At 50.7% G+C, this 18,186-nt stretch overlaps 1 protein-coding gene across 5 annotated transcripts in view; it reads left to right on the plus strand.

Annotated features, from left to right (window-relative positions):
• Window positions 1–18,186, plus strand: part of tmem63c (transmembrane protein 63C) — a 218,466-nt gene that overhangs the window by 166,738 nt on the left and 33,542 nt on the right. For all 5 annotated transcript variants that reach the window (XM_069915866.1, XM_069915868.1, XM_069915870.1 and 2 more), the window contains 7 exons: window positions 660–782; window positions 2,314–2,467; window positions 5,793–5,899; window positions 7,825–7,911; window positions 14,959–15,024; window positions 17,118–17,280; window positions 17,593–17,698. In XM_069915866.1, the coding sequence (XP_069771967.1) occupies window positions 660–782; window positions 2,314–2,467; window positions 5,793–5,899; window positions 7,825–7,911; window positions 14,959–15,024; window positions 17,118–17,280; window positions 17,593–17,698 (806 nt within the window). The remainder of the gene's footprint in view (window positions 1–659; window positions 783–2,313; window positions 2,468–5,792; window positions 5,900–7,824; window positions 7,912–14,958; window positions 15,025–17,117; window positions 17,281–17,592; window positions 17,699–18,186) is intronic.

Here is an 18,186-nt window from a genome sequence, read left to right on the forward strand (position 1 = left end):
TGTTCTGTGTTCTAACAATCAGGCACTGACTGTGCAAAAGTGAATGAGGAGGTATCCTCTGAGGGTTCGATATCTTTCATGGACCTGGTTCCCACGATTGGGATATAACCTCCTTGCTTTCCAGAAGTGATATAATTAAACGGCATACTACTGTGGATGAGACCCCCCCCCCCCTATCCAATGTCAAATGTCAGAGTTCAGAAGAATGAGAGGAGATCTTATAGAAACATATAGGATTATGAAGGGTATGGATAAGATAGATATAGGAAGGTTTTTTGAGCTGGCCGGGGAAACTAAAATGAGAGGACACAGTCTCAAGATTCGGGGGAGTAGATTTAGGACAGAGATGAGGAAAAATAGTTTTTCCCAGAGAGTAGTGAATGTTTGGAATTCTCTAAGCAGGGAAGTGGTTGAGGCTGCCTCATTAAACAGATTTAAAATTCGGTTAGATAAATTTTTACATGATAGAGGAATTAGGGGATATGGGGAGAAGGCAGGTAGGTGGAGTTAGGTCCTAAATTAGATCAGCCATGATCGTATTGAATGGCAGAGCAGGCTCGATGGGCCATTTTTGGCCGACTCCTGTTCCTACTTCCTATGTTCCTATGTTCCTAAATTCTCTCTCATTTATTTGATCATGCCTCTGATGTTTGTTTCAGGATTGTGAAAGATTACCAGCAGAGCCGTTGCCGGAACCGACCGCACCAGTCCAGCATTACCACTCTCGTCAAATCTCACAGATGGCATGTGCAATATGCCCCTGGCCACAGTGACATTATCTGGTAGGTGTCGGTTTCAAGCTTTGCAGCAGGTCTCCAATTCAGGTTACAAGTAATGCAGTAACCTCAATGGGAAAGTATTTAACCTTAAAGCATAGAACACTACAGCACAAAAACAGGCCCTTCAGCCCATCTCGTGCTTGCCAATCTATTTATTCCATCTTGTCTCAATACCCAGCTCCTGGATCATCGCCCTCCATACCCCTTCCCATCCATGTACCTATCTAATCTTAAATGTCAAAATCAAACCCCCACCCACCCACCTCAGCTGACAGCTCATCCCACACTCTCACCATTGTCTGAGTGAAGATGTTCCCCCTAATGTTCTCATTAAGCCTTTTACCCTTAAACTATGTCCCCTTTATTTTGTCTCACCCAGCCTCAGTGTAAAAACAAATTGATTGCATTTACTTTATCTATCCCCCTCAAATCTCCCATCATTCTCCAACGCTTCAGGGAATAAAGTCCTAACCCAGTAGTTCTCAACCTTTTTCTTTCCACTCACATCCCACGTTAAGTATTCCCTATGCCATCGGTGCTCTGTGATTAGTAAGGGATTGCTTAAGGTGGGATGTGGGTGGAAAGAAAAAATTTGAAAACCACTGTTTTAATTGTACCTAATTGACTCGTTATGTGCACGGTTTCATAACTCCAAAGGAAATGGGCCAAAGACGATTTTTCCCAAGCAAAATATTTCAGTAACAATTTGGCCTAGAGCAGTGATTCTCAACCTTCCCTTCCACTCACATTCCACCTTAAGCAATCCCTTACTAATCACAGAGCACCGATGGTATAGGGATTACTTAAAGTGGGATGTGAGTGGAAAGAAAAAGATTGAGAACCACTGGGTAACCTAATCTGTCCAACTCAGTTCCTTGAGTACTGACATCATCCTAGCAAATCTTCTCAGCCCTCTTTCTATCTTATTGACACCTTTCCTGTAGTTTGGTGACCAAAATTGCACACAATACTCCAAATATGGCCTCACCATATTTATACAACTTTAACATCACATCCCAACTCCTGTACTCAATACTTTGATTTATGAAGGCCAATTTGCCAAAAACTCTATCCACCTGCGATGCCACTTTCAGAGAATTCTGTATCTGTATTCCCAGATCTCTCTGTTCCACCCCACTCCTCAGTGCCCGACCATTTACCGTGGACGTCCTACCTTGGTTTGCCCTTCCAAAGTGCAACACCTCACATTTGTCTGCATTAAACTCCATCTGCCATTTTGTAGTCCAATTTTCCAGCTGGTCCAAATCCCTCTGAAAGCTTTGAAAGGCTTCCTCAACGCCTCTGATCCTATTGTCAACTGCAAACTGCTGATCCAATTTACCACATTATCATCCCGATCATTGATATAGATGACAAACAACAAGGGTCCCAGCTCCGATCCATGACGACAGTGAAAGGTCCAGATTTACAGACCCGACTGCCTGCTGGGTTTCAGCTTCAGCATGTGGTTACCTGGAGCTCCCGCTGTTGTGCACACTGCCTCACTTCCTTGTGTCTTTCCTGGTTGTGTTAGGGAGAACCTGTCGATGCAGAGCAGTGCTTGGTGGATCCGCTGTGCAATTCTCAACATCTTCCTCTTCCTGCTGCTCTTCTTTCTCACCACCCCTGCCATCATTGTTAACACCATGGACAAGTTCAACGTCACAAATCCTGTGGAGAGCCTCAAGGTAGGTCCTGCCCAATAAGGGGAAAAGGCTGGGCTGTGGGGCTGAGTGGGAAAATGGGTTAGAGAATGATTAATTGGCAGGGCAGCCACAATGGACCAAGTGGCCTAGTTCTGCTCCTATGTGTTATGGTCTAAATGGGAGCGGTTAGATCACTGTGTGAATGGCAGCGGGTCTGGCTGAGAGTCATTGACGAATACCAGGAGCAGCAAGAGACAGAGTGGAAAGATGCGCTTGGCAGGGAAGTCGAGGCACGTCTTCCCCAGGAAATCAAAAAGGAAATAAAGGGAGAGAAAAACAAGCAAGCTGAGCCTGTATCGCAAAAGTGACCGACACAGGGTGGTGTAGAATTCAACTTGGCAAAGAGCATGGAAGAGAGTGAGTTCAGAGAAGGGAAGTTGTATTTGGAAAGATGATGAGATAACAGACGAGGAGGGATTGGTACTCTTGAAGCCTTAAAGGAGGAAAATCCCTGACGTTTGACCAGGTGTATCATAGGATGTTGTGGGCAGCGACTGAAGAAACTCCTGGGAAAATTTAACGTAGAACTGCACAGATGGTGTATGGTTAGTGCAACGCTGTTACTGCGCCAGCAATGGGGATAGGGGCTCAAATCCTGTGATGTCTGTAAGGACTTCGTACGTTCTCTCATGTCTGTGTGGGTTTTCCCCGGGGGCTCCAGTTTCCTCCCACTGTTCGAAATGTACTGGGGGTGTAGGTTAATTGGGTGTAATCAGGCAGCATGGGTTCGTGGGCCGAAGGGCCTTTTACTGTGCATTTAGAATTTAAATTTTAAAAATTACATTTTGAACATTGCAACACAGTACCGGCCCTTCAGCCCACGAGATGTGCTGACTGAATGATCAGAAGATCATGTGTTTCAAGTTAATTATGGAGGACAGGTCTGGGCCTCAGGTTGAGATTCCACATTGGAGATAAACCATTTGGAGGAATGGAGAAAGGATCGAGAATGCGTGGATTGGGACAGGTTGTTTACTGGCAAGGATGTGTGAGGTACGAGGAAAACTTTCAAAAGTGAAATTTTGAGAGTCTAGAGTTTGTATGTTCCTGTCAGGATTAAAGGTAACGTTAGCAGGCACAGGGAACCCTAGTTTTTGAGGGATATTGGAAATCTGGTTAAGAAAAAGAGAGGTGCATTGCAGGTGAGGGCAACAAGAAGCCAATGAGGTGTAAGTGGAGCTGAATAAACCCAAGAAAGAAATCAGGAAGACAATGTGAAGGAAAATCCGAAGAGTTTCTACAGGTATATTAAGAGCAAAAGGAACGCCGTGAAGTCGATCTGAGATAACTCGGACACTGCCACGAGGAAGGCAACATGCCGTTCGGGATATTCGATCTCTTCCACAGAACCTCTTATCTGTCCCCCTAACTATGGAATCCCCTATCACCTCAGCTCGCCTCTTCTCCTCCCTTCCCTTCTTAGCCACAGGACAAGACACGGTGCCAGACACCTGATCACTGTGGCTTGTCCCTGGTAGGTTCCCCAACCCACCCCTCCCCTCGACAGTCTTTAAAATGGTATCTTTGTTGTTGAGGGGAATGGCCATAGAGGTGCCCTGCACAGCCTGTCTGTTCCCTTTCCTTTCCTGTCACCCATCACCCCTCTACCTGCCTCCCAGATGTGATAGTGTCCTTAAATCTCCTGTTTACCACCCCCTCTGCCTCCTGAATGATCCAGAGTTTTTTTGAGGAGGTTACTAGGAAAGTGGATGAAGGAACAGCTGTGGATGTTGTCTACATGGACTTCAGTAGGGGCTTTGACAAGGTTTCATATGGGAGGTTAATCAGGAATGTTCAGTTGCTTCGAATTCATGGTGAGGTAGTAAATTGGATTAGAAATTAGCTTTATGGGAGAAGCCAGAGAGTAGTGGTGGATGGTTGCATCTCAGACTGGAGGCCTGTGACTAGTGGTGCCCCAGAGATCGGTGCTGGGACCATTGTTGTTTGTTATCAATGATCTTGATGATAACCTGGTAAATTGGATCAGCAAGTTTGCAGATGACACTAAGATTGTAGATGTTGTGGACAATGAAGAAGGTTTGAAGAGGGATCTGGATGAGCTGTAAAAATGGGCTGAAAAATGGCAGATGGAATTTAATGCAGACAAGTGTGAGGTGGTCGACTTTGGAAGGACAAACCAAGGTAGGACATACACAGTAAACAGTAGGGCACTGAGGAGTGGGGTAGAGCAGAGGGATCTGGGAATACAGATTCATAATTCCCTGAAAATGGCATCACAGGTGGATAGGGTTGTAAAGTGAGCTTTTGTAACACAGGCCTTAATAAATCAGAGAATTGAGCACAGGAGTTGGGATGTTATGGTAAATTTGTATAAGACATTGAAGAGGCCAAATTTGGAGGATTGTGTGCAGTTTTGGTCACTTAACTACAGGAAAGATCAATAAGATAGAAAGAGTTCAGAGAAGATTTACTAGGATGTTGCCTGAACATCAAGGAACTGCGTAACAAGGAAAGGTTAAACAGGTTAGGAGTTAATTCCCTGGAGCATAGAAGAATGAGGGGAGATTTGATCGAGGTATTGAACAATACATATTTGAGGAAGGATATACTGGCTTTGGAGACGGTCCAGAGGAGGTTTACTAGGTTGATCCCTGGGATGAAGGGGTTGACTTATGATGAAAGATTAAATCGTCTAGGATTGTATTCGCACGAGTTCAGAAGAATGAGAGGAGATCTTATAGAAACATAGAGGATTATGAAGGGTATGGATAGGATAGATGTAGGAAGGTTTTTTGAGCTGGCCGGGGAAACTAAAACGAGAGGACACAGTCTCAAGATTCGGGGGAGTAGATTTAGGACAGAGATGAGGAAAAATAGTTTTTCCCAGAGAGTAGTGAATGTTTGGAATTCTCTCAGCGGGGAAGTGGTTGAGGCTGCCTCATTAAACATATTTAAAATTTGGTTAGATAAATTTTTACATGATAGAGGAATTAGGGGATATGGGGAGAAGGCAGGTAGGTGGAGTTAGGTCATAAATTAGATCAGCCATGATCGTATTGAATGGTGGAGCAGGCTCAATGGGCCATTTTTGGCCGACTCCTGTTCCTACTTCCTATGTTCCTATGTATTTAAAATTATGAGGGGGACAGACAGAGTAGATGTAGATTGGCCTTTTCCACTGAGGGTAAGTGAGTTTCAAACCCGAGGACGTGAGTTAAGGGTGAAAGGGGAAAAGTTTAAGGGGAACTTCTTCACACAGAGAGTGGGCATTACTTTGCTTCATGTCCTCAGTGGTCACTTCCTGTCATTGATCTGTTGTTCTGTGTGTGAATTCCACATTTTACAGAATCCGATTGTGACTCAGTTTTTTCCAACGTTGCTCCTGTGGGCATTTTCCGTGCTGCTGCCATTCATTGTCTACTATTCCGCATTCTTTGAGTGTCACTGGACAAGGTAATCAGACTGAGGCCGCCAACTGTGGTGATGTGAACAAGGGGATATGAGGGCAGGAACTGAGAACAGCACGAGCCCATCCATCCGTGCCGATCAGTGGTGTCCCGAAGGCAGCAGACAGCATATTCGTCCATCTTCCCTCTTATCCATCACCTCTCTGTACCAGCACCTCACACACATCATTCTCACCCCATCCATTCATCTCCCTCTAATCCCACTCTCCCAACTCCCCTGACCCCTACCACTCCCCTCGCCCTCCCCTTCCACATCTCGCCATCCATCTCCCCTCTTTCCAACAACCACCTTCCCATACCTTTTCCACTCCCCTCCCCCTCGCATCTGCGTCTCCCTCCCACACCACTCCCCTCCCATCGCACCTCTCCCACTCTCATCTCCCTCCCACGCCACTCCTCCCCTTCGCAACCTCGTCTCTCTCCCTCACCACTCCCCTCCCATCGCACCCCTCCCACTCTCATCTCCCTCCCACACTGCTCCCCTCCCCCTCGCACCCTCGTCTCCCTCCTACTCCTCTCTCCATCCTACTCTCCTCTCTCTCCCACACACCCCTAACCACACCTTTCCCTCTCTCACCCTTCCCTAACAACCCTGCCCCACTCCCCTATCCAACTCCCTTACCTTCCCATCCCACCTTTCCCAACTCCCCCTACAACCTCTCATTTTGCCCACTTCCTGACCCTTCTGCACCCCTCCCCATTCCCCAACTCTAATTCTTCACTTCTACATTGAACATGGAATATTACAGCACAGTGCAGGCTTTTCAGCCCACAATGTTGTGCCCACCTATATAAACCAATTCAACAAACTAACCCTCTATTTTTCTTGCATGCATGTTCCTGTCCCAGAGTCTTTTAAATGTGCCCATTGTACCAGCCTCCACCACCACCCCTGACAGTGAATTCCATGCCCCCACAACTTTCTTCCCCTCACCTTTGACAAATGTCCTCTGGTTTACTCGGATGTGGTCCGGACATCAGGAACTGTTTGTTCCAGGGAAAGGTTAAAGAGGTAAGGGCTTTATTCCCAGGAGCGTAGAAGAATGAGGGGAGATTTGATCGAGGTATTTAAAATTATGAGGGGGATAAACAGAGTAAATGTAGGTCGACATTTTCCACTGAGGGTGGGTGAAACCCCTCACAAACCAGACGACATGGGTTCAGGGTGAAAGGGGAAAAGTTTAGGGGGAACTTCTTCATACAGAGAGTGGTGGGGGTGTGGAACGAGCTGCCAGCTGAAGTGGTGAATGTGGGCGCAATTTTAACATTGAAGAAGAATTTGGACAGTACATGGATGGGAGGGGTATTGATGGCGATGGGTTTGGTGCATGTCATTAGGACTAGGCAGAAAAATAGTTAGGCACCAACTAGAAGAGCTGAAGGGCCTGTTCTGTGCTGTAATATCATATGGTTTGCGACACTCACCCCAGGAAAAGGTTCTGGCTGTCTGCTTTATCTAAGCCTCTCAGAATCTTGTAGACCTCGAGTAAATCACCTCTCATTCTTCTACGCTCCACAGAGAGTAAACCTTTCCTCATTCACATTCTCAAATCCAGGCAACATCCTGGTAAATCTCCTCTGTACCCTCTCAACAGCTTCCACATCCTTCCTTTAATGAGGTGGCCAGAACTGAACACAATACTCTTGTGGTCTCACCAGAGATTTACAGAGCTGAAACATAACCTCACGACTCTTGAATCTGATCCCACGACAAATAGAGCTCAGCATCCCATAGGCTTTCTAAACTTCCCGTCAACCAATGCGGCAAACTTGAGGGATGAATGGATTTTGACCCCAAGGACCCTCTTGTTCATCTTAAGTAACCGACCATTAACGCTGTACTCTGTCTTCAAGTTCGACCTCCCAAAATGCCACCCTCTGCTGACAGGGTGATTCGTGGTGCTGTTTCAGATCCACTGAGAACCAGGTGACGATGCACAAGTGTTACTTCTTCCTGGTCTTCATGGTGATCATCCTGCCTTCACTCGGCCTAACCAGGTAATGGTGATTCAGAACAAGCAGGGCCTCAAGTGGAGAGAGAGAAGAGAGGCAAGCCAGCGTCCAGATGACCCTGCAGAGAGACTGCGTGTGTGTGTCAGTGATGAGGATCCGGCCCAGACTGGAGCAGAAAATCACCAGAACTCACATCACTGCACACCCACTGAAACAGGACACTTCGCTGCTGCTGAGAACGTACCCCCTAACACCGAGTACCCCCTCACACCGAGAACCCCCTCACACCGAGAACCCCCTAACACCGAGTACCCCCTCACACCGAGAACCCCCTCACACCGAGAACGTACCCCCTCACACCGAGTACCCCCTCACACCGAGAACGTACCCCTCTCACACCAAGAACCCCCTCACCCCAAGAATGTACTCCCTCACACTGAACCCCCTCATACTGAACCCTCTCAAACTGAAAACCCTCCCACACTGAACCTCCTTGAAGCGAGAACCCTCTCGCACTGAGAACCCCCTCACACTGAACGCTCTCACACCGAGAGCCCCCTCACACCGAGAACCCCCTCACACCGAGAACCCCCTCACACTGAACCCCCTCGCAGCAAGAACCCTCTCGCATCGAGAATGTACACCTCTCACACCGAGAACCCCCTCCTGCTGAGAATGTACCCCATTCACACCGAGAATCCCACACACCAAGAAACCCTCAAAGCGAGAACCCCTCACACCGAGAACCCCCTCACACCGAGAACCCCCTCACACCGAGAACCCCCTCACACCGAGAACCCCCTCACACCGAGAACCCCCTCACACCGAGAACCCCCTCACACCGAGAACCCCCTCACACCGAGAACCCCCTCACACCGAGAACCCCCTCACACCGAGAACCCCCTCACACCGAGAACCCCCTCACACTGAACCCCCTCGCAGCAAGAACCCTCTCGCATCGAGAATGTACACCTCTCACACCGAGAACCCCCTCCTGCTGAGAATGTACCCCATTCACACCGAGAATCCCACACACCAAGAAACCCTCAAAGCGAGAACCCCTCACACCGAGAACCCCCTCACACCGAGAACCCCCTCACACCGAGAACCCCCTCACACCGAGAACCCCCTCACACCGAGAACCCCCTCACACCGAGAACCCCCTCACACCGAGAACCCCCTCACACCGAGAACCCCCTCACACCGAGAACCCCCTCACACCGAGAACCCTCTCACAGAGAACCCTCTCACACCGAGAACCCCTCAGACTGAGAACCCTCTCACACCGAGAACCCTCTCACACTGAACCCCCTCACACTGAACCCCCTCACACTGAACACCCTCACACTGAACCCTCTCACACTGAACCCGCTCACACCAAACCCCCTCACACCGAGAACCCCCTCACAATGAACCCCCTCACACTGAACCCGCTCACACCAAACCCCCTCACACCGAGAACCCCCTCACACTGAACCCTCTCACACCGAGAACCCCCTCATACCGAGAACCCCCTCACACTGAAGTCCCTCACACTGAGAATGTACCCCCTCACGCCGAGAATCCCCTCACACCGAGAACCCACTCACACTGAACCCTCTCACACCGAGAACCCCCTCACACCGATCCCCCTCACACCGAGCCCCCTCACACCGAGAGCCACCTCACACCTAGAATGTACACCTCTCACACCGAGAACCCCGTCCTGCTGAGAATGTACCCCTCTCACACCGAGAACCCCCTCACACCGAATGTACACCTCTCACACCGAGAACCCCCTCCTGCTGAGAATGTACCCCTCTCACACCGAGACCCATTCACACCGAGTATCCCACACACCAAGAAACCCTCAAAGCGAGAACCCCTCACACCGAACCCCCTCACACCGAGAACCCCCTCACACCGAGAACCCCCTCACACCGAGAACCCCCTCACACCGAGAACCCCCTCACACCGAGAACCCCCTCACACCGAGAACCCCCTCACACCGAGAACCCCCTTACACCGAGAACCCCCTCACACCGAGAACCCCCTTACACCGAGAACCCCCTCACACCGAGAACCCCCTCACACCGAGTACCCTCTCACAGAGAACCCTCTCACACCGAGAACCCCTCGCACCGAGAACCCCTCACACCGAGAACCCTCTCACACTGAACCCCCTCACACTGAACCCCCTCACACCAAACCCCCTCACACCAAGAACCCCCCTCACAATGAATCCCCTCGCAGCAAGAACCCTCTCGCACCAAGAACCACCTCACACTGAACCCTCTCACACCGAGAACCACCTCACACTGAAGTCCCTCACACTGAGAATGTACCCCCTCACGCTGAGAATCCCCTCACACTGAGAACCTACTCACACTGAGAACCCACTCACACTGAACCCTCTCACACCGAGAACCCCCTCACACCGAGAACCCCCTCACACCTAGAATGTACACCTCTCACACCGAGAACCCCGTCCTGCTGAGAATGTACCCCTCTCACACCGAACCCCCTCACACCGAGAACCCTCTCACAGAGAACCCTCTCACAGAGAACCCTCTCACAGAGAACCCTCTCACAGAGAACCCTCTCACAGAGAACCCTCTCACAGAGAACTCTCTCACACTGAGAACTCCTCACACCAGCCTCCACCACCACCCCTGACAGTGACTTCCAGGTCCCCACACTTCACACCGAGAATGCCTCCCCCCCCGAGAACCCACTCACACGAAGAACCCCCTCATATATAGAATCCCTCAAACTGAGAACCCCTCACACTTGGAACCCCTCAAACCGAGAACCCTCTCAGACCGTGAAATCCATCACATTGTGAAACCCCTCACACTGAGAAACCCCTAACACCGAGAACCCCCTCACACCAAGAACCTCCTCACACCGTGAAATCCATCACATTGTGAAACCCCTCACACTGAGAAACCCCTAACACCGAGAACCCCCTCACACCGAGAACCTCCTCACACTGAGAACCCTTTCACACTAAACCCCCTCACACTAAGAACCCCCTCACACCGAGAACACCCTCACAACAAGAACCCCCTCACAACAAGAACTCCTCACACTGAGAACCCTTTCACACTAAACCCCCTCACACCGAGAACCCCCTCACACCGAGAACCCCCTCACACCGAGAACCCTCTCACAGAGAACCCTCTCACACCGAGAACCCCTCAGACTGAGAACCCTCTCACACCGAGAACCCTCTCACACTGAACCCCCTCACACTGAACCCCCTCACACTGAACACCCTCACACTGAACCCTCTCACACTGAACCCGCTCACACCAAACCCCCTCACACCGAGAACCCCCTCACAATGAACCCCCTCACACTGAACCCCCTCACACTGAACCCGCTCACACCAAACCCCCTCACACCGAGAACCCCCTCACACTGAACCCTCTCACACCGAGAACCCCCTCATACCGAGAACCCCCTCACACTGAAGTCCCTCACACTGAGAATGTACCCCCTCACGCCGAGAATCCCCTCACACCGAGAACACCCTCACACTGAACCCTCTCACACCGAGAACCCCCTCACACCGAGCCCCCTCACACCGAGCCCCCTCACACCGAGACCCCTCACACCGAGAGCCACCTCACACCTAGAATGTACACCTCTCACACCGAGAACCCCGTCCTGCTGAGAATGTACCCCTCTCACACCGAGAACCCCCTCACACCGAATGTACACCTCTCACACCGAGAACCCCCTCCTGCTGAGAATGTACCCCTCTCACACCGAGACCCATTCACACCGAGTATCCCACACACCAAGAAACCCTCAAAGCGAGAACCCCTCACACCGAACCCCCTCACACCGAGAACCCCCTCACACCGAGAACCCCCTCACACCGAGAACCCCCTCACACCGAGAACCCCCTCACACCGAGAACCCCCTTACACCGAGAACCCCCTCACACCGAGAACCCCCTCACACCGAGTACCCTCTCACAGAGAACCCTCTCACACCGAGAACCCCTCGCACCGAGAACCCCTCACACCGAGAACCCTCTCACACTGAACCCCCTCACACTGAACCCCCTCACACCAAACCCCCTCACACCAAGAACCCCCCTCACAATGAATCCCCTCGCAGCAAGAACCCTCTCGCACCAAGAACCACCTCACACTGAACCCTCTCACACCGAGAACCCCCTCACACTGAAGTCCCTCACACTGAGAATGTACCCCCTCACGCTGAGAATCCCCTCACACTGAGAATCCCCTCACACTGAGAACCTACTCACACTGAGAACCCACTCACACTGAACCCTCTCACACCGAGAACCCCCTCACACCGAGAACCCCCTCACACCTAGAATGTACACCTCTCACACCGAGAACCCCGTCCTGCTGAGAATGTACCCCTCTCACACCGAACCCCCTCACACCGAGAACCCTCTCACAGAGAACCCTCTCACAGAGAACCCTCTCACAGAGAACCCTCTCACAGAGAACCCTCTCACAGAGAACCCTCTCACAGAGAACCCTCTCACAGAGAACCCTCTCACAGAGAACTCTCTCACACTGAGAACTTCTCACACCAGCCTCCACCACCACCCCTGACAGTGACTTCCAGGTCCCCACACTTCACACCGAGAATGCCCCCCCCCCTGAGAACCCACTCACACGAAGAACCCCCTCATATATAGAATCCCTCAAACTGAGAACCCCTCACACTTGGAACCCCTCAAACCGAGAACCCTCTCAGACCGTGAAATCCATCACATTGTGAAACCCCTCACACTGAGAAACCCCTAACACCGAGAACCCCCTCACACCAAGAACCTCCTCACACCGTGAAATCCATCACATTGTGAAACCCCTCACACTGAGAAACCCCTAACACCGAGAACCCCCTCACACCGAGAACCTCCTCACACTGAGAACCCTTTCACACTAAACCCCCTCACACTAAGAACCCCCTCACACCGAGAACACCCTCACAACAAGAACCCACTCACAACAAGAACTCCTTACACTGAGAAGCCCCTCACACCGAGAACACCCTCACAACAAGAACCCCTCACACTGAGAACCCCCCCACACCGAGAACCACCCTCACACCGAGAACCCCCTCACACCGAGAGCCACCTCACACCTAGAATGTACACCTCTCACACCGAGAACCCCGTCCTGCTGAGAATGTACCCCTCTCACACCGAGAACCCCCTCACACCGAATGTACACCTCTCACACCGAGAACCCCCTCCTGCTGAGAATGTACCCCTCTCACACCGAGACCCATTCACACCGAGTATCCCACACACCAAGAAACCCTCAAAGCGAGAACCCCTCACACCGAACCCCCTCACACCGAAAACCCCCTCACACCGAGAACCCCCTCACACCGAGAACCCCCTCACACCGAGAACCCCCTCACACCGAGAACCCCCTCACACCGAGAACCCCCTCACACCGAGAACCCCCTTACACCGAGAACCCCCTCACACCGAGAACCCCCTCACACCGAGTACCCTCTCACAGAGAACCCTCTCACACCGAGAACCCCTCGCACCGAGAACCCCTCGCACCGAGAACCCTCTCACACTGAACCCCCTCACACTGAACCCCCTCACACCAAACCCCCTCACACCAAGAACCCCCCTCACAATGAATCCCCTCGCAGCAAGAACCCTCTCGCACCGAGAACCACCTCACACTGAACCCTCTCACACCGAGAACCCCCTCACACTGAACCCTCTCACACCGAGAACCCCCTCACACTCAAGTCCCTCACACTGAGAATGTACCCCCTCACGCTGAGAATCCCCTCACACTGAGAACCTACTCACACTGAGAACCCACTCACACTGAACCCTCTCACACCGAGAACCCCCTCACACCTAGAATGTACACCTCTCACACCGAGAACCCCGTCCTGCTGAGAATGTACCCCTCTCACACCGAACCCCCTCACACCGAGAACCCTCTCACAGAGAACCCTCTCACAGAGAACCCTCTCACAGAGAACCCTCTCACAGAGAACCCTCTCACAGAGAACTCTCTCACACTGAGAACTCCTCACACCAGCCTCCACCACCACCCCTGACAGTGACTTCCAGGTCCCCACACTTCACACCGAGAATGCCCCCCCCCCTGAGAACCCACTCACACGAAGAACCCCCTCATATATAGAATCCCTCAAACCGAGAACCCCTCACACTTGGAACCCCTCAAACCGAGAACCCTCTCAGACCGTGAAATCCATCACATTGTGAAACCCCTCACACTGAGAAACCCCTAACACCGAGAACCCCCTCACACCAAGAACCTCCTCACACCGTGAAATCCATCACATTGTGAAACCCCTCACACCGAGAAACCCCTAACACCGAGAACCCCCTCACACCGAGAACCTCCTCACACTGAGAACCCTTTCACACTAAACCCCCTCACACTAAGAACCCCCTCACACCGAGAACACCCTCACAACAAGAACCCCCTCACAACAAGAACTCCTTACACTGAGAACCCCCTCACACCGAGAACACCCTCACAACAAGAACCCCTCACACTGAGAACCCCCCCACACCGAGAACCACCCTCACACCGAGAACCCCCTCACAACAAGAACCCCTCACAACAAGAACCCCTCACAACAAGAACTCCTCACATCAGGAACCCCTCACAACAAGAACCCCCCCCCACACCGAGAACCCTCTCACAACAAGAACCCCACACAAGAACCCCTCACACTGAGAACCCCCCTCACACTGACAATTATTCCCCCACTCAGAGAATGTACCCTCCATGAGAAAGAATCCTCTCCACACTAAGAACAGTCTAGTACTAGAAGTGAGAAACCCTCCCATCATACTGAGAGTTGGAGATCACCCCCCCTCCACCAAGCCGTGGCCCCCCCCTCCCCCACAAGAGAACCCTGGTCCCTGTGCTAACTGAGCAGGAGTCCAATGCAGATCGGTGCCCAGCCAGAGGGAGCAGTTCCCTGGCAGCACATAGTCAGGGCTGTGTCCCTCTCTCCATGAATGTCTCCATCCCCCTTCACTGGCTCAGGAGGCCATTCTGGCAGCTGCACTGATGGCTCAGGATAACACCAGCCTGTTTTATATTTCAGTCTCGATGTCTTCTTCCACTGGCTCTTTGATAAACATTTCCTGGATGAAGCGGATATCAAATTCCAGTGAGTTTCCTCCTGTATGATTAGTGCATTTGCTCTGGTAAACAACAATGACCTTCTGTTATCCTCTGTCAATTAATTGTAAGCTGTTCAATCATCTTCTGCCATATAACACATAATCATTTTTCTTTAGAAAAACCCTCCAATCCTTTTGATTAGATCCCAGCCTATCACTCGGAATGATTGGATTATATCTCGCCTGGTTGGCATAGTCCCTGGTGGTAGACTGGTCCCTGGTGGTAGACTGGTCCCTGGTGGTAGGCTGGTCCCTGGTGGTAGACTGGTCCCTGGTGGTAGACTGGTCCCTGGATGTAGGTTGATCCAGAGCCCCTGGTGGTAGCCTGGTCCCTGGTGGTAGGCTGATCCCTGGCGGTAGGCTGATCCAGAGTCCCTGGTGGTAGACTGGTCCCTGGTTGTAGATTGATCCAGAGTCCCTGGTGGTAAGCTGATCCCTGGTGGTAGGTTGTTCCAGAGACCCTGGAGATAGACTGGTCCCTGGTGGTAGGTTGTTCCAGAGACCCTGGAGATAGACTGGTCCCTGGTTGTAGGCTGGTCCCTGGTGGAAGGCTGGTCCCTGGTTGTAGGTTGATCCACAGCCCCTGGTGGTAGACTAGTCCACAGCCCCTGGTGGTAGACTGGTCCCTGGTGGTAGGCTGATCCCTGGTGGTGGGCTGGTCCCTGGTGGTAGGCTGGTCCCTGGTGGTGGGCTGGTCCCTGGTGGTGGGCTGGTCCCTGGTTGTAGGCTGATCCAGAGTCCCTGGTAGTAGGCTGATCCAGAGTCCCTGGTGGTAGGCTGGACCCTGGTGGTGGGCTGGTCCAGATGCACGAGTTCCATGATGAATTGATAGTTTGGATACAGACAGAGAGTAGAAGTGGGAGGGTACAATTCTATCTGGAGGGATCGGTGTTGGAACTCCTGTTGCTTTTGATTTATATAAGAGGATAACGTTAAAATTGGTTGAATTGTGGTCAGTGTAAAATACAACAAGGTATGGACCAGTTACTTATATGAGTAGAGAAATGGCAGATGGAGTTTAATCTGGAGGTGTGAGCTGTTGCAGTTTGAGAGGTCAACTGTAAGGGTAGTGTTCAGTGAACAGTAGGGCTTTGACAAGCATTGATGTGCAGAGGGATCTGCAGTCCATGTCCAAGATCTTTGAAAGGGGCCATGCAAGTTGGTAGGGTGGAGAAGAAGGTGTAAACCATGCACGGCTTCATTGGCCAGGCATTTAGTGTAAAATTGGACAGTGTGTGCGATTCTCATCAGCCCATTACAGGAAGGATGCGGAGACTTTACAATGGGACAGAAAAGATTTACCAGGATGTTGCCTGGACCAGAGGGTATGAGTTGTGGGGAGAGGTTGGACAAACCTGGGTTGTTTTCTCCAGAGTGAAGGAGGCTGAGTGAGACCTGAAAGAGGTTTATAAAATAATGAGAGGCATTGATAGGATGGACAGGCAGAATCTTTTCCCCAGGGCAGAAGCTTCACACGCTAGAGGACTTGAAGAAGGGTTCAGATTATCTATCTATTCTTGGTTATCTATTTTTACCTCCTATGGATGCTGAGACCTCCTGAGTTCCTGCAGCTTCTGGGTTTTTTTTCTATAACTGCAGCATCTGCAGACTGTCCTGTTTCGTCCACTAGGAACATGTGGGGCTGGGGCAAGTTTAAGGTTGATGTGCAGGTCAAGTGTTTTAAAACACAGAGTGGTGAAGCAGATTCAATAGTAGCATTTATAGTTGGCTTCTGGGTAGTCACCTAAATAGGAAGAGATGGAGGGATATGGATCTCAGACGGGCAGGAGAGGTTTAGCAAATGTTACCTAGCACAGATTCAGGCCAAAGGGCCTATCCCACTCTGCACTGTTCTATGGAACTCATTGCTACGGATCTAATATAAAAATCCCCATATTCCTCAGTTGGATTCCATCCTACAATTTACTCTGGGGTATCCAATATTTCACATCTAAACCTAGAGCCCGTCAAATAGATCCCAGTTTGTAACTTGCACTGCACACTCCTCCCTTTTTAACATCCCTGAACCCTTCCAGATATCAATTTGGCTCATGTGACCTGCTATTCCCTTCTCTTGCAGATGTGTCTTTCTCCCAGATAATGGAGCGTTCTTTGTGAATTACGTCATAACGTCCAGTTTGATTGGTACAGCCATGGAACTGCTGCGTATCCCGGGGCTGTTGGTATACACTGCAAGGCTTGTTTTCGCTAAATCAAAGGCTGAGCAGATCCATGTGAAAAAGGTAAAGTCCTGGAGGAGCTGGTCGAAAGGTTCATAATTGCATCAAAGTGCAGTGTACAATGGATGAAAAATGCATTCCACTCTCTGGTGGGTCAGTGTTCAGGTGGAGGGGCTGAGGAATAACACTGGAGTAAGGAAGCACACGTGGCATGACCTCATGAGGTCATGTGTATTCCAGCCACAGGGACCTGAAGATTTATTGCTGTGTCTAGCCTCATGTGGAGTTTGAATTCTTGCTCAAAATCTTCCAGCCCTCTTCCTCTCCTTCTGCATCCACCCCCTTCACTAACACTACCCCTCTCTCCCTCTACAGAATCAGGCCTATGAATACCAGTTTGGTTTGGAGTATGCCTGGACCATGTGTATTTTTGCAGTTGTGATGACCTACAGCATCACATGTCCGATAATCGTTCCCTTTGGTAAGTGTCGGTGTTCTGTGGACCTAGCTACACATCTGTCTATATCTAATCCTTCTGGCATGCAGTATTTAAAGCTGAATGTAGTTATAACTAAAACTTTTTGCATTCCCCACCTCTTGGAATGCTCGGCACCTTTAAAAAATGGCCACTTCCATCACCGGCCTTCCAACTTATCCACTAATCTATCAACTCAAATTTGAATGTGTTCTTTCCTGCTCGTTCCCAGTTGTCTCCAGCAGATCCTTTTCCAGTGTTGAACTTCATTTGTTCTGGTTTTGTCTACTCAGCCTTTTGTATCACTTTGCATCTGCACCACTTACTCTTTCTCCTGATTTAGGAGCGTCTGTGGTCTTGGAGGGGCAGCTATTCTTCTACCCAAAGTATAACTTTCTATGGTGAGACATGGAGGCCCAGTAAACATTACTAAACGATGCCACTTTATTTCATCTCTTATATCCCCACTCTCTAGCTACCAATCACCTTCCAAC

The sequence above is a fragment of the Narcine bancroftii genome, chromosome 2, assembly GCF_036971445.1.
Source record: "Narcine bancroftii isolate sNarBan1 chromosome 2, sNarBan1.hap1, whole genome shotgun sequence".
Taxonomy (NCBI): domain Eukaryota; kingdom Metazoa; phylum Chordata; class Chondrichthyes; order Torpediniformes; family Narcinidae; genus Narcine; species Narcine bancroftii.